This window comes from Mastigoproctus giganteus, chromosome 3 (genome assembly GCF_048544385.1).
Source record: "Mastigoproctus giganteus isolate SK-2022 chromosome 3, ASM4854438v1, whole genome shotgun sequence".
Lineage (NCBI taxonomy): Eukaryota > Metazoa > Arthropoda > Arachnida > Uropygi > Thelyphonidae > Mastigoproctus > Mastigoproctus giganteus.
In genome coordinates, this window is record NC_143577.1 from 185,947,789 (window position 1) to 185,964,882 (window position 17,094).

Here is a 17,094-nt window from a genome sequence, read left to right on the forward strand (position 1 = left end):
TGTAAGTGTCAAATCATGATTTGCCGCCTCCATCCATTCAGTGTACTCATTCTCATATGAATGTTTCAGAGTTTTAATTGATGTCCATTGGCTGCATTTGATAGTAATGTTGGCCCCCCATCAGAATCTTACTTAACTGTGTGTTAAATTTTTCAACAATCCTACTTGTTGCCTCCTTGTTTACTTGTGATCTAAACTGGTCAGTCACATGAGCTGGAAATTTTGAGAATGCCACTGGATGTTATGACCATTGCTTCTCTTAGCTGCAGCTTTATTCCTTTTTCATTTGTTTGTTCCATAGCATGAACCTGTATGAAACATTCCTCATGGAATTTCACTTTGGGCAGCTTCTTCCTTTTGAATATTAACAAAGAAGGTGGTTCAGTGTTTTCAGCAAAACTGCTCAAACAATGGATAGTAGGTTTTTCTCATGGCCAGAAGTTTTAATCATGTTGGTTTTAGCTTGAACAATGGAACTTAAGATATCAGCACAATTCCCTTAACTTTCGATCTTAAGTTTGAAACGTTTCTTTCTTGCATTAAACATAAATTTCTGACACTTTTTTTTAATTGGACAGAACCTTTTGTGCTAGTTCAGAGTACTCCTGTTTAGTCCATACCTCTTCATTCTTCTGTAGCCCCAAGAAGCCGTCAAAGTAATACAAGGTAAAAAACAAAAACAACACTGGTGTTCTTATTCAGTTTTCCACTGCTTCCAGTTGTGTGCACTTTCTGCAATGTGCACAAAAAATATTTTTGTTCTCTAATTTTTCTTCTTACTTCCTGCATTTGTGTCATTTTCTCATTTGGTAGAATCAAAATGTCCTTTCCTTTGACATAATTTAACACCTTTACTTTGATGTATGATAACATTTTCTGTTTTGTTAGGGCTACAGATTTACGTATATAGAAGTGTGCCAGCAGATTCTTGGGATTGTTGATGGAGACTTATTTGACTCATTTTGATACTCTCTCTCTCTGTCCCACCTCACCATTTTTTTTTTTTTTTTTTTTTTTTTGAATAAAAGGATAATTGTTAAAACACTTTAAAAAAAATGAAATAGTTTAGATATGATCAGTATAATCTAAATGGGGTATAATGATTTTCTCCCCATTCTATTGCTGCTGACTGAAATCTAAAGAATATAGAGTTAGTAAGTAGCATAAGCATTTAATAACAAATGTGAAACACATATTGCATGTTGTTCATGATATTAACAGCAGGAATTTGAGGTTGGTGTTAGAAGTGTCCAGTATTTTGTTATTTGGTTTTTAGGAGCATTAGCAACTAAGGCCATATTGCTCCAGGGATATATAGTGGTCATTCCCTGACCTTTTTGCATCTTCCATATTTGGTGGCTCATGGGCTTGAACCCCGGTCTGATCAAGAAGCGTGTGCTATGCACTGCTGCTCCTGCCCACCTGGATACGGAGGCACCTCAGTATTCTATTGGATGAAAACTGACTTCAGAATAATGGGTTAGCAAATCAAAATGTCTTATCTTGGGGATTTTAATTTTTCAGTGATTAACTGGAACTGCAGACTGGTTGCTCAGTAGCAAAATATTTCTGGATTTGGTGAGTGACTGATAGTAGGGATTTTCTAAAAGAGAAAGCAATATTCTTGATTTCATTATCAGTAGAAATTCATATGTGAAGGAGCCTTTACCCTAGATAGCAATGATAAGTGTTCAGAGAAGTAATCCTAAAATTTTATATCAATAAAGAGGTACTGTATTTCCCATGTATAAGACACCTTAATTTCGGGGCCCAAAATTTGAAAAAAAGGTATTGCATAAAGTTATTGAACTCAAGTTTTATTCATCATAAAATTCATTCAACTCCCATCCATTAGCTTGTCCTCATCTGTGTCTGATGACGAATCACTGTCTTCATATATTGCTTCATCCTCAGTTCCATCTATGGCATTTGAAATGCCACACTTAAATGATTTGACAATGATCTCAATCTTGATATTATCCCAGGATCTTTTCACCCAGGTACAAACTTCTCCTATAGTTGGTTTCTTCACTCTTCCTGCTGGTGTCAAATTGTCCCCAGAAGACTTTATCCATTGGTTCCATTCGTCTCTCATGGCAGCTTTGAAGGGTTTGTTAATGCTGACATCAAGTGGTTGGAGCTGGGATGTCAAGCTTCCAAATATGATGGCAAGTTTTGTTTTTTGCTCTGCAACAATCTTGTTTGTTTGTTTTGTTATTTGGTTTTTAGGAGCATTAGCAACTAAGGCCATATTGCTCCAGGGATATGTGGTGGTCATTCCCTGACCTTTCCGTATTTGGTGGTCACGGGCTCGAACCCCAGTCTAAACAAGAAGCGTGTGCTACGCACTGCTGCTCCTGCCCACCTGGCTACGGAGGTGCCCAATCTTCTTTGTGTTTTTTGTTATGTGTGCCCTGAACTGATCAAGCACCAATAGGGCAGGTTTGCGTAAGAGCCCACCTGGTCTCCTGCTCTGAACTTTCTCAAACCAGATCTTCATCCCATCCTGATCCATCCAACCATTGTCATGAACGTGGACAGTCACTCCTTGAGGAATGTCTTCTTTTGGCACTGTTTTGCATAGGAAACAGCAAGCTAGAAAAACTGTATAATGGCTCTTTTCATGTCCACTTGTCTTCACAGTTACAGTTTTCACCCCCTTCTTATCAACAGTTCTGTTACTTGGAACATCAAATTGAAGGGGGACTTCGTCGATATTTGCAATCTGTCCCAACTCAAACTGATGTCTTCTGACATTGAATGACAAAACAATGAAATTCAAGGACCTTCTGCTCATAGCTTTCAGGCATCTTTTGGGCAAGTCTGGTGCATGTACACATGCTTAGTCCATTCCGTTTCATGAACCTGAAGCACCAATTGTGACCTCCTTTGAAATCAGTAACTTCTTTTTCATCAGCAATTCTTCTTGCCTCATGCTGAACCATCTTTGTGGACACAGGAATTCCAATTGCCCTTTGCTCTTCAATCCATATCTTCAATTCCCTCTCTAAATCAGGCCATTTTGCTGACTTGCCTCTCATGGCCTTCTTCTGCTGTGGCATTTTCGGTAGCGTTTCTTCTTCCCGTAGCCAGTCTCAGATTGTTTTCTCAGTTGGAGGAGGACCAAACTTACGTTCAGCAGCATGATTTCCATTCACTTTTGCAAACTGGATCACTTAACTTGAATTCAGCACTGTACGAAAATCTTTTCTGAGCCATATCTGGTCATAACGTGGCAAAGCGTAACCTAATATACCAGTAACAAGTGTGAAACAATGAGTGCAAAGAGAAAAAGCGGGAAATGCAAGTAAAAAATCTATAACCACTGTATAAGAAGCACCCTGTTTTTAGACTCCAAATTTTTCGAAAAAGGGTGCGTCTTATACATGGGGAAATACAGTATTTAAAGTTTAGACCAAAATTTATGTCAGATAAACTGATTAGTTTAGGGGAAAAGAAAGACGTTTGATTATAAATTATCAGGGGACACAGAAACTTACAGTAAAATTATTTAATCCAAAAGTATAAATTGTCTAATCCAATTACTGGTGGACTATGCATGCTAAGGCAGATTATCAGAAGTCTGGCTAAGGAATGGGATAAATCACTTGATATTTATGGCAAAAATATTGAAGCTACTGTAGGAGTTGCTGATTAACTGAATAAATATGTTGTGTCTGTATTAATGTGCAAAATATTTGGAAATGAGGATTCCTGAATTCTATCCAGTGCTGAATAGGAATAGATTTTATGATAACCATAAAATTATTGATGCCTAAAAGTAAACGAAGCACTAGTACTGATGGAATGTACCCAGTTAGCTTAAAATAAGCTGAAAAAATGTAATTAAACTTGATTACAAAAATGTAATTAAATTTAATTATAGCTGAATTAATTACCTTTAGCTATAATAATGAGTGTCCTTGGATTCTCAGGAGTATTCCTATAGATAGTAGGTGTGAAAATGTATCTCCTAGTCACAAAGGGTCACTATTACAAAAACATTCTGTATAAGTTTTGCCCAGGGCCCGCAAATAATTCTTGAACAGTGCTCCACAAAATTTGGGGCTGGCCCTGATCGGAGTTGAGTACAGTCCTCTAAAGACCTCTGTGTAATAAATAATTTTTCCTCTTTGCTACTTAAGAGGTCTCGATGCTCTGTAGGGAGGTTTTTGGAAGGTTCTACTCATATACAGTAACATGCAGCGTTTCAAACAGCAACCAACAACACTTGATTGTTTTGTGAAACCTGCTGCTGAGCGGACCCATTATCTCTTTTAACAATAAATTTAGAAAAATTTTATCAACTTATTTTCTTAAGCTAACTAAAAGTAACATTTTAAGTAATAACTTAAGGAAAATAAGTAAGAAGGTGGGGATTAGTATTCATCAGCAGCAGTATATAGAACATGACAGCCAGCTACTTCAGTAAATTCTGGATCCCAAACCCCTAAGTTGTTGTGGCATTCACCTTTTCAGGCACCTTAGAATATGCATAATGCATCTATTGCATAATGAATAATAACTGCTCCTAGTGGACTGACTTTTATAAATTTTATATTTGGTCTTTTAAAACAATTGGTCAAGCCACCCCAAGTTTAATTAAAATTAGCCAATAGAAATTTGGTAATTTTTATTTTTGTCTATCTGCCTGCATGTAATAATTCTACTTCCAATAGATGGAGTTTCAAGAAAATTTTATATTTCAATTTGTTAGAACAATTTGTTGAGCCCTGCCAAATCTCATTAAATCTAACCAATAGGAATCTGGCAATTACTTACTTTTTTATACATATCACATAGGCTGTGCATACTCCATATATTGTATCTGAAGCACTGGATATTATGTTTGTATGCTTCATATATCAAGTAACTCATTTATTCTTATTTTTGTTTTGATTTAAAATCTCAGTAGAAATACTGTCAGTGTATCATTGTTATTGCTCCCATTGTAACTATTAATGCTCTAATGGGGAGCAATAGTCTTGCATCACTTTTTATTACTAGTAATACACTTTACATCCCAGACTATTTTAATATAGCTTCTTTTTTTTTTTTTATTCCAAAAGACATTTCTTGTCTAAAGCCTCAGAGTGAAGGTATTCATGATATGAGATACAATTAAAATGATGCATTAAAACTACCTTGGTAATATGAATAATGTGTGCATTAATCCATGCAAAATGAAAATTAATTCCTCAGTTTTTTTATTATTATTTCTACCTAATATTAAAGCATATAATTTTGTAAAGAGTTTCAAAAATGTTCTAAAAGCCATTTAGTGATTTACCTCCTATAATTCATCAAAAGAATTATTCTCAGCAAAGTGTATAATAATAATAAATTCCATTTCTTAGCTCTTGGTCACGAGTTTCTACAATACAGAGAGGCAACAGATACCAACAAGCCAGTGGTTGCAGGTTTGTTCAAGAGGCATTCTGGATAAAGTACAGGCCAGTGTGGCTGTGTCAAGATGTATACCATCTATACTGTACAGAAATATACTGACAAAGCTGAGCTTGCCCCGAGACAGCCACTAAAACAGCTATAGGGGCTTACAGTAAAGTATAAAGAAACATATATACATTTATAATATAATACATCTGATAGGAAGACAAAAGTTATTGACACATGTCGTAAAATTATATACATACAACTGGCGTGACTTTGCTAGCACTAAATTCTTGATGTACACATGGGTAATGCAGAAAACTGCAGTTCATGACTACATAAAGGCTAGAGTTACCTGATATGTGGTCACACACAGAGGTGTAGCTAAGTTTTTGGCTCCCTTGGCAAATTTGTGGCTACGCGTTTTTTTTTTTTTTGGATAATTGGTAAAATAAAATCATTATAAATAATAAGTATATCCAGATCCCTGTTTAACAAACAGAGTATGAGCTCACCTCCCAGTGGTGGTGGCGGGCAATGTGGGGCTCTGTGGGAAATTAGCCAAAGGCAAAGCAACAGAACATAACAGTACTCTGACACAAACCAGACATTAAACTTTTCTAGTTTTTACAGAGATTCTGTACTTCTTCACAAAGTACTATGGTGCAGATGTGGGAAACCACCATTGGTGCCTTCCACAAAACACTATGCTCTGTTTAACAAACTTCTTTAGAGCAAATTTTGAGTTTCCTTTAGTAATTACATTTAAAACAGTTTCTGCAGAATGAAGAAAATTTTCCATATGATAACTGGGTATGCATTGTTCGCACCTCTTGCCTTCAAGCAATTTAGGCAACAGTGCTATTGCTAAGAGCAAATTAAGAGCTAAAGAGATTACCATATGCAACTTAGTGGTACCCATAAAACCTATCCAACTACCTGTCCCACATACCGACAAGTCTAGCTCGTCAACTAGTTTCTTTGTATCCATAGCCAGTGGGCAGATCAAGGTTATTCCACATTCGGACAATAGGTCTGGTCAACCTTCTACTGTAAGCACCCTATTAGATTCTATCTCTCTTTCTGGGAAGCAGTGTACTTTTGCCACTGCTGTTGATATAATTGCTGTTAGTAGTTCTAGAATTATTCTGGCTGGATAGTATAGAGCTCATCTTGAGTTTCAATGTTATGTAATATATACAGTATGTATTTTTTATGTGTGCATCTTGTATGGATTTGGAAGTGAATATGTATTATAAATCCTTGGTACTACCATGCATTGACAAAGAGTGGTTTTTCTTTATCCTAAGTGGCCATGTATTGTTTCACGGAAGTAAATCATCCACACTTTGCTGTAAATTTTCCCTATTTCTGTTACAGTAGTTGAATATTCGAGTGACTCTGACATTTTGGACAGTTTCAAAAAAAAAAAAAAAAAATTTCAAATGTAAGAACTAGTGATAGTATCGAATTGCATCACTTGTTTCATCCTCATTCAAATTATGTTCATTTCCGTTGTCACCTTCAGTGTAAATTAGCAGAATGGTGTGGTTTTTTTTTTTTTTTTTTTAAATTTTCTCTTTATGCGGTACTGATGTCTGTTTCCTTTGGTGGCATATCTAAAATTAATTGGGCTTTTGTTGTTGTTTTATTTAAATTATAAATCACAATATTCACGATTACCTGTTTATATAGCAAGCAATTGATACTGAAACTGAAGAATAGCAATGGTGTACTTATAAACAGCAGAGAAGGCATAATTCAAATAGCAGAAGACTACTATAGAGAATTATACAAGGAGCGAGGGAATGATACCAGCAGTGTTGAAGATGGATTGCAAATTAGCAACACATACGACATACCCGATATTCTTCCTGATGAGGTAGAAAATGCATTGAAGAATCAGAAAGTACTGGGGAAGATGAAGTTACTGTAGATTTGTTAAAATTGGGAGGAAGAGACATAACACAAACTGGCAAGGCTCTTCACAAAGTGCATTAGAAAAGGTGTGATGCCTAAGCAGTGGAATAATGCAATCATAGTTTTGCTGCATAAGAAAAGAGATAAATTAGCTTGTTATCCCACATCTACAAGTTGTTCACAAGTGACATTACTAACAGATTAGAAAGAATACTTGATGAGAATCAACTGAAAGAGCAAGCTGGCTTTAGGACAGGATTCTTAACTATGGATCACCTTCATGTAATATCACAGCTAATGGAGAAAGCAAATGAATATAAAACACCATTATGCCTGGCATTTGTGGATTATGAAAAGGCATTTGACTCCATACAGCATAAGGCAATGTTTCGGGCACTGGAAAGACAAGGCATAGATACCCCACATATTATAATTTTGAAGAAAAATATATGAGAATGCTACCTCCTTTATTAGACTACACAAAGACAGTAGAAAATTTAAAATCAAGAAAGGAGTTTGACAAAGAGACACAATATCTCCAAAGCTGTTTACTGCTGCCCTTGAGGAAGCTTTCAAAAGATTGATTCCTTTCTGCGACCAGTCTAATGTGAACGGAGGGTACCTAAACCATCTACGATTTTCAGATGTCATTGTGGTCATAGAATTAGATGTGTTCCCAAAGAATTAGAGGAAAATCTTAATCAGTTATGCAGAGTTAGTAAGGATTTTGGACTAAAGATGAATATGGCTAAAACAAAAGTAATGATGAACAAGTATGCCACAGAAAGGGATATAAGGATTGAAGGAGCAGTAATTGAAAAGGTGGAGTCATATACTTATCTGGGACAAGTCATTAACTGTAATAATGATAAATGGCTGGAAGTCAAGAGAAGAATAAATTTTGGATGGATAGCATTCAGGAAATATAGTCACATACTGAGGAGCAATATCCCAATTTGTTTGAAATGTAAAATGAACAAATGTGTACTCCCCACCATAACTTATGGAAGTGAAACGTGGACACTCACCAAAAGAATGGAAGAGAATCTGAGAACTACACAGCGCAGAATAGAATGAATTATAAGTGGGAATCAGACTGTTAGATAAGAAGAGAAACACATGGATTAGGCAGTAAACTCAAGTAAAGGACATTCTTATCAAAACTAAAGAACTAAAATGGTCTTGGGCAGGATACGTAGCTCGAAGACATGATGACAGATGGACTAAGAAAATAACAGAATGGTACCCAAGAGGAGCTAGAAGAAAACCTGGAAGACAAAGGCAGAGATCGATAAATGAAATTCATGAGTTTGTGGGTAGTAAATGGATGGCCAGTGCTCAAAACAGAAGGAACTGGAAAGTTGCTGGAGAGGCCTTCATCCTGCAGTGGATTGAAAATGGCTGATGATGATAGCAAGCAAAAACACTATACACACTATTTATAACCTCTAACTTATTCAGTATCATAGAACATTCACAATGAGTGAATTGCGAACTGTTATGAATGTGCTGATGAAGATGTCGCTTGACTGGTCCTTTCAAAGTTGGGTTCTGGATTGCAAATAGATTTAAGCTGCTATGCAGTATGTACTCAGATTTAAGGATGCATGCCGGTTTGAATTGCTCTCTGAAAACATGTCATTTCCCAAAAATTAATTTTCACCCTGCTCATCATAAAGCAACATCATCTAGCAGTGTCATTTCAACAGCTAGTCTCTTGTGTCGAAATAGCTTGACATGGAACTGATGTGGCCTGTCAGGGCGCCCTTGGCCCCTGCCCCAATTCCAAGCCGTTCCTATGCTACTGGTCACACAGACATCTAAACTGTAAAGTCTGGGTGAAAAGAGGAAAGTGTAACATTCTGGTTATTTTTAGTTCATTTGAGATTCCTTAGTATATATACATTTAACTGCTTGTGACAGGAGTGTTTTGTTTTGGATTATAAGGACAGGGTCTGAATTCAATCCATTAATAAAGAACAGTGTTGAATGGAAAATGCTTGTTGATTAAATGAAGTTGGGTTAGTAGAGGGGGACCCTGTTGGTTTGGATCTTGCTGCTTTTCTAGGAATTCTCCAAACTATGACTTCCTAAATTTCTGGCCAATCAGTGTCAGAGTTCTATTGTTTTGCAAAGAGAGATAGGTTGTTGTACCAGACTGAAAGTGAAAAATCAGAGTAGTTTAGACTGTTAAATTGTAGTTGACCAGGAAGAGACAAGTTCATAGCTAGACTTAAAGTCCATTTAAGAATCCAATATTCAAGAGAAGATCGATATCTTTTTGAAATTTGCATTATCCATGCCGGCCCAAACAGGGGAAGGATAAAGAAGTTTTGGCTTGATGATTTTGGAGAAGAATTGGATTATAATATGGGCAGAGTGGATATGTTTAAAGTTTTTTTTTGTTTTGCCAGCCAAAGCAGTGGAATAATGCAATCATAGTTTTGCTGCATAAGAAAAGAGATAAATTAGCTTGTTATCCCACATCTACAAGTTGTAATGTAAAAAAAAACTAAACCGATAGTTTAGATGAATAGAGAAATTGAATTTAGAATTGTAGAAAATTCCCAGATCCTTATGATCTGATACAATAGGAATTGTTTGCACGTTCAGTGAGGCAGTTATTGGAAAGATGCTCTTTTTAAGCAAAATTGAGGTGACCGGATTTTGAGGGGTTGAGTGAGAGAGCGAAAGATTTGAGGTACAAGACAAATTTTTGGAGCGTGTTACAGATCAACTCTTCAGTGCAGGTAGCTGATTGACTTGAATCTGAGGTGGCAATGATTTTAACATGGTCTGCTTAAGGCATTACATGCAGGTTAGTAGGAATGTTTGGAGGATTGCTGATCGTGTCCCTGGGGGATTCCAGATAGCAAATGGCATGTAGAATTTTGTTTTTGAAGTTTGCTATAAGGACCCTTTCTTTGAGGAGGTTGGCAAAGAGATTTAGTAGATTATCATTGATTGAGATGATAAACCATTCGAGGAGATTCAGGAGAGAGTATGTTGAGACTGCGTCGAACGCAGAGCTGAGCTGATGTCTGTGTAAATTATGTTGATTTGATTTTTAGAATTAAGGGCCTTCAGAATTATTTGGTTTGTTTTGAGAAGGTTGGTTGATGTGGATCTGCTGAAAATTCCATAGTGAATCTGATTATGTGATGTATTGGAAGAGTTGCTTCCTAATTGTTGGTAGTATAGATCTTTCTAGGAGTTTTAGTATAGAAGATGAGGTTGATATTGGTCTGTCTTGATGTCTTTGCTTTTAATGTTTTTGCATTTCGGTAGTGGGAAAATTTTTGCAGTGAGCCTATTCGGAGGGAGAAAGTTTTATTTATAGGCTGATTGGGGGAGAAAAAAAAAAAAGCAAGAATGTCTGAAATGTAGACACTAGCAATTTTGATAATGAATACCGATACATTTTTTTTTTTGTCCTGTAGTACCTTTTTAGAAGGGAGATTTTTAATTGCATCTTTCATCACCTCTTTCAAGATAGAAATACTGCTTAATACTGCTTAATTTTGTTGATGGACAGCATACATTCTTTAAATTCTGGGAAAGGATTTGTTTTGTTGTTGAAGCAAGTTGTGTGTTCCAACCAGCAATCGAAATCAAAATCTGATGGTAATGGGTGGGGTATTTTGGGGTATATTGTAGAGTTTTTCTTGATCCTATTAGATATGAATTGTTGGATTTCTTTCCTCTTTAGTTTGTTAAACTTATTATGGTGAGCTTAAGAAATTTAGATAGTCACTTTCTGAGTTAAATTTTTTTCAAGTTGCAGAAAGCTCTTTGTTTTAATTTGAAAAGGGACTCAAATGTCCAACATTTGAGTTGAAAGAAGGAGTGGTGATTTTTGATGCTGTGGTTATTGAGATTAAGGCCAACCAGGTTGAGAAAGTATATGCCAATTCTGTAAGACAATTGACCAAACTGTCCCAGGGGTACAGTCTTAGGAGCTCCAGACTGATGTCCTGTTTTAAATGTTTGAGGTTAAATGATCTCTTTTTGTAGACTGGGTTCTTATCAGACTGGGATGGAATGCTGAAGGAGAGTTGTTTTGAAATTGAATCATGGTCAGATTCAAATGCAATTGAGAGTGGGAGTTCAGAAGACATAGCAGCATTAGAGAATATTTGGTCGAGTGTGTTGTTACCTCTGGTAGGTGATGAAATTAAAGGCTTTAATTAAACCTATGCTTTCAAACTGATGGTACAAATTTTGACGGATCACTAGATGGTAAAGTCCTCACCAGTAATGGGGTTGATTTTAGTGATAGCCCAGTTTACAAATTCAGAATGTCTTTCCATCATGGCATATAGACCAAGATATCCAGAAAACCCATTTGTTACTTAATTCTGATTTGGATTGCCTTGAAGTTAGATGAAGGACATTTGGATTCTGACACTATCACAAATGAGTTCTTCAGGAAGATGATGGTTCTTCCACTTTTTTTTGTAGCTCTCAATGCCACTATAGCATTGTAATTTGGTGATGGAGGAGATAAAATCTTCTTGTTCAGATGAAGTCCAGGTTTCCATGAGTAGGATAAGATCATAGAATTTAGTCATGTTTTTGACGGGGGTGAATTTCAGTTCTTGGAAGGAATATTAACTTCACGTTAGCTAAAATGGGAGATGTTCAGCTATTACTTGCAATTAGAGGAAGTCAGCAAAAGCAATTATCCTCTAATGTCACATGACCAGTCACGCCAGATCAACTGCATGGTTTCTGTAGCGGTAAAGTGGCTTTTGATGTACTCTTGCACCGCCTCCCAACCTAACTTACCTTAACAAAACTAAGTCCAGTTAGGTTAGAAAAATAGGAATAAGTTAAATTATTTCTAAGTCTTGTTCATGAAATAATTAATATCCATTGATTTTAGTTTGCTGTTGTTGCAGTTTCATGATTGGAGCTGATTACAAAAATTGCTTTAATGATATATCATACATCATTGTATCTGAGCTAAGCACAGTCCTCTAAAAACCTCTGTAATAAGTAAAATTTTCTGTTTGTACTCTGGGATGACCACACAGTTGGAGTAGTTCACAAGATAGAGAAAATACAAGAAGCAACACCATATTTAGCTGATCATAAGCTTGAACTTTGGTCACTCAAAGCACATGTACTTATGTACCCTCATGATTGACTCTGATTCCTGATACATTTTTCAAATGGCAGAGCAACTATGTTATCATATTACCATTTGCAATTTGGACATTTTGCTATGCTGATATTTAGCGACATGTCCAAGAAGTCAGGAGATTATATATGTCAATTGATCTTAAAGTTAAAATCTGTCTGTGTGGGATTGATTTTATTTAGGGAAATTGCACCCAGTGTGATAGGACCTCACTTTGCCGAAAAATAATGCAGGCATATTGTTAGAACTTTTAATGTAGGGATAAATGAAGTTGAATAGAAAAATGAGTAATTATTTTACCTAAAATCATTTTGTATTGATATGAGTGGGACATGAATAGTGTAATAAGATAATTTTCCAAATTTAGGTATGCAATCTCGGGTATACCTAAGCTAGCTGTTACTGCAACTCTCCATAAATAGATGGTCCCAATCTGCCTTTAATGAACTGCTCTACCAAACTTTCGAGTTTTTCCTGTTGGATGGTTTTATCTTACATAGTGTTTACCTCCCCACCCCCAAGCAGATCCATTCACCATTTTCCAACAGTCAATCTGTCAGCATCATGAGCAATAGTAATAATTCAGTGCTTTGATAAAATATTATTTATTAATTTTAAATCTCTTATGAATTTTTCTGCTCTTTCTCAGCTCTTGCTCTCTAAGCTGCACACCTGTGTGCACTTTAAAGCTACCTTTTGCATGTCTTCTGATTGCCCACTTGGAAGAAATTTTGTAATTAAGCTTTGCTGTGGCAAAGAAATTGGTGACTAATAATGATTCTCAGATCAGATCAAGTTTTTGTTGCTCATGCAAAATGATCACTGCTCATCATGAAAAAGTGGTAACACTGCTCCTCACTTTATTTTATTGGTCAGTAGGGACTTTTTCCACCCCTTCAACTTTCATATCTACCTTTCCTGATTAGATTCTTAACTGAATGTGTAATCAGCAATAGACCATTTCAGCAATAGACCATTGTAATCAGCAATAGACCATTTCAGATAAGCATAAACTTGGAGGTTTCATGAAGCAGAATAACTATTTCTTTGAAATGATTTAAAGAATTGACAGTTCAGTTGGAGACATTCTAAAATGATTTGAAATGTAGATTCATCAGCATTAGTAGTTCTTGAAATTGAAAACAACTAGACCAGGTATACCTCTGTCAATTCACAATGTTAAAACTTTAATTCCTTTCACAGTTTTAAGTTGAAGACATTTGTTTTGCACTTTGAACTCCAAAGTCCTTTATTTTCTTATAAATATGTAACTCATTCTAGCATAATACCTTATTTGAACCTGTAGTAACATGAGGTCTGCAATGAATTTTGATACTTCATTGTGGTGAAGCAACCAGTCTTTTGAGTTAACTTTTTTTTTTTTTTAACTACATAACACAGGTGTCTCAGAACTTCAACTTAACTGTCTTTATTAATTCTTTGACCCTCTGGTGTACGTTCATGGTGGACACACTCTTATAATCAGAAAATTCTAGCCATGTGGCCTTTGTTTTGCTGCACTTTCTTGGTCAGAAGTAGGAGTATTCCACTGGGATGACTGCTGCTTGGTTTTGGGATCATACCTGCAAATCTCTATTTATCCCAGATTTTAAAGTAAAATTTAATATACACATGTTCAATGTACTTTTGTAATGCAATGAGATGTGAAAACACTTTTTTATTGGTTGATAATAACAGACTGCTGTGACTGAGTGAATAGTTGTAGTGGAGGCAAGGAGTCATCTAAGCATGTCTTGCTTTTTGCAATGCACTTTGTGTCAACTTGAACAATAAGTATTATCTGGATACTTTTGAGCAGACCTTGCATTAATTATTTTGTTGTATAATTACACATTAGTGTAATCAAATTGTGAGTGCAAATAAAATTTATGTTTTATTATAATATGAAATATTTAGTTTTCTGTTACTATATTTACTAATATTAGAACAAAGCTCTGATATTTGTTTGTTTTGCTGACAGATTATTTCAGTAATCTAGTGAAAGTTGTGTAAAAGTGTTTCATGTATTATGTGAATTACTTTAAAGATTTTGTTTTAAAAGGAAAAGTTGCTTTTAAAACTGATAATTGAATGCATTTTTTAACAGTGTTTAAGGACAAGTTATTGGTAATTTTGAATTAAAGTAGGAGTTGGTGTGCATCTGATTATTAGCATTTTTGCTCCACAGAATTTTATACAAAATTGGTCCCAAAATATGTTTGACATTCAAAGGTCACACTATTATTCACAAGATTTGTGAATAATAGTGATTTTAAAAAAAAAAACCTATTGGCATCAAATTAGAGCATGGCTAAGCTATCTGCAGTATGTATCTTCAGATCAGTCCTATGCCATAAAATTGAGAAGCTAAAAAGTATAAATAGTAGAAAGTATAAAGAATAATAAAAACGTTAAAAAACTTGCCAAGATCTTTTCAAGTGGGGCAGAGTTAACCAGTCTGAGATGTGTTGGGAAGTAGAGGTTTTTTGATTGATTGATTTGATTTGGTAGTTGTTGGCGCATCGGCTTCTGTGGCCATATTGCACCTCCCAAGGTTTTTGCAGTACTTTGATCCAAGCCCGAGGCGGGAATCGAACCCGCGACCTTTGGGTTGCCGGGCAGTTACTTTACCCATTCGGCTAGCCCGGTCGGCAGGGAAGGAGAGATTCCTGATATTATTATTATTGGGGTCTTGCACATACATCATATATGCCTTAGAACACATTGTTTACAGTCAGAAAACAGATGTCTTATTGTGCTTATCCAGATATGAAACTGTGCAGAGGTGATAGTTTAATATTTTCTCTTTGCATGTGGGGAAAACAATTTGCATGGTCTCCTTTCAGATGTCTGTTATATAGAAGAAGAACCATTTAATTATTCTTAGCTATTTCAAGTGAGTTAGATAATTACAGCTTGGGCAAAACTGTGGATAATGGTATTTGTCCTCAACTTGGACAAAGACTGCAGAGTTCTTTTGCATTGCTATTTTGAGGCAACAGAAAGTTCCTTTGATCATACACCTCATGCAGTAATCCACCCCAATTTGTTGATTTTGAATTGTGCATTGAGTTGTCACCACAGTCCTTTATCATATCATTTTGGGCATTTGTTTCAGATATTTAAATAATAGATATTTTGTTTTGTTCATGTGGTTATGATTATATTTTACTCCTATTATAAAAAATCCAATAATTTTAAATTAAGGTCTTATTTTTGCAGGCTGATGATGATCATGACTCGGGCACAGAATCAGATGATGAAGGGGCCGAGAGTGAAGAGCTACAGCAGTGTATGTTTTTTTTTTTTTTTGTAAATTAAATTATTAGTGGAAACAATGTTTTTAATATTATTTTCTAAAAAAATTTAATTTTATACTGATTTTCCATTATTTATTAATATTCATTCATAATGTATTTACACATGCTGAATTTCTGCATGTCCTAGCTATCATAGCAGTCCAAATTTTACATATAAAGCATGTGCTATTACCAGTTAATTTATTTAAGTGCACATAAAGATGACAACTGTTTCCTTTTTTTTATTTATTTATTTTTTTAATAAAGAACTTAAATTTTGAACAAGGAATCTATAGATATTTCTATATCATCATAATACTGGCAGTTTTTGCTTTAAGAGTTCCCGGGTTTACAAGGTGTTTTTTTTTTTTTTTTTCTCAAGTATCAACAAAATCAAAAATATGAACATTAATTGCAAAAAATGAATGTTAAACATTCATAAACACTACGTGCGTAGCTATACAATACAGTGTACTCTGCTTTATGATATTAATCAGTTCCAGAGACGACATCGTATTGTATTGTGAATCCATTAACACGCGTTTTTTTTTTGGTAATTTGTTTCAAGATCTCGGAAGTTGAAATTTTTACTGTATAACCAAGCTATTCATCTCTCTAAAATTTCATTTTTAAGGTCATGAGCATGACTTTAAGGCCATATAAAAGAGCATGATATGTAAACTGTATTAGTTACCAATGCAAATCATTAAAATGCACTACACTTTCATCGTTATTACATGGTTCTGTTATAAGAATCAATTTTGAATGCCTTTGTGATATTTTTCTAAAACACATTTCTGGAGGTCACTACCATAAAACATTAAAAACAATTTGCACTTTCCGGTTTATTGGGCTTTTCTGTTAGTGCATCTAATTATAAACGGGTAGTAAACTGGATCTTATTAAATTTGCGATAATACCCATAGCTGGAATACTGTGGGTTTTTACATTATTATGGTGAAATGTGTTTTCCCTTCACTGAAATCTTCAATCATATAAAACAAATTTTCAGAATCTTCTCTTCATTCCTTTTTTTTTTTTTAAAGCTTTGTAAACTTTTTACTCCATGTGAATCGTGTTAGTTGCAATTTATGTGTGCCATTAAATGCTTATGCAGTCATGAAATTTATAAATAAAAGAGAAGATTATCTTGGAAACAATGCCTGTTGAAGTATTTCTGAAGAAGACTAATCCTTATGCAACAAACCGAGTGCCGAGCCAATAATGAGTGATCAACGAGTGTGCATTTAGTCGATGATGATGAAGAATAAACATTCTCTTTAGCATTTCTAATTTGCTTGATTTTACAGGCTGCGTTTTCATTTCTTTGGATAAATCAAT

The 17,094-nt window shown here is 35.2% G+C and overlaps 1 protein-coding gene across 5 annotated transcripts in view; it reads left to right on the top strand.

Moving 5' to 3' along the window:
* LOC150088466 (uncharacterized) overlaps positions 1–17,094 on the top strand; it is a 266,563-nt gene that overhangs the window by 92,804 nt on the left and 156,665 nt on the right. For all 5 annotated transcript variants that reach the window (XM_090369525.1, XM_090369524.1, XM_090369528.1 and 2 more), the window contains exon 3: positions 15,677–15,746. In XM_090369525.1, coding sequence (XP_090225651.1) covers positions 15,677–15,746 — 70 coding nt within the window. The remainder of the gene's footprint in view (positions 1–15,676; positions 15,747–17,094) is intronic.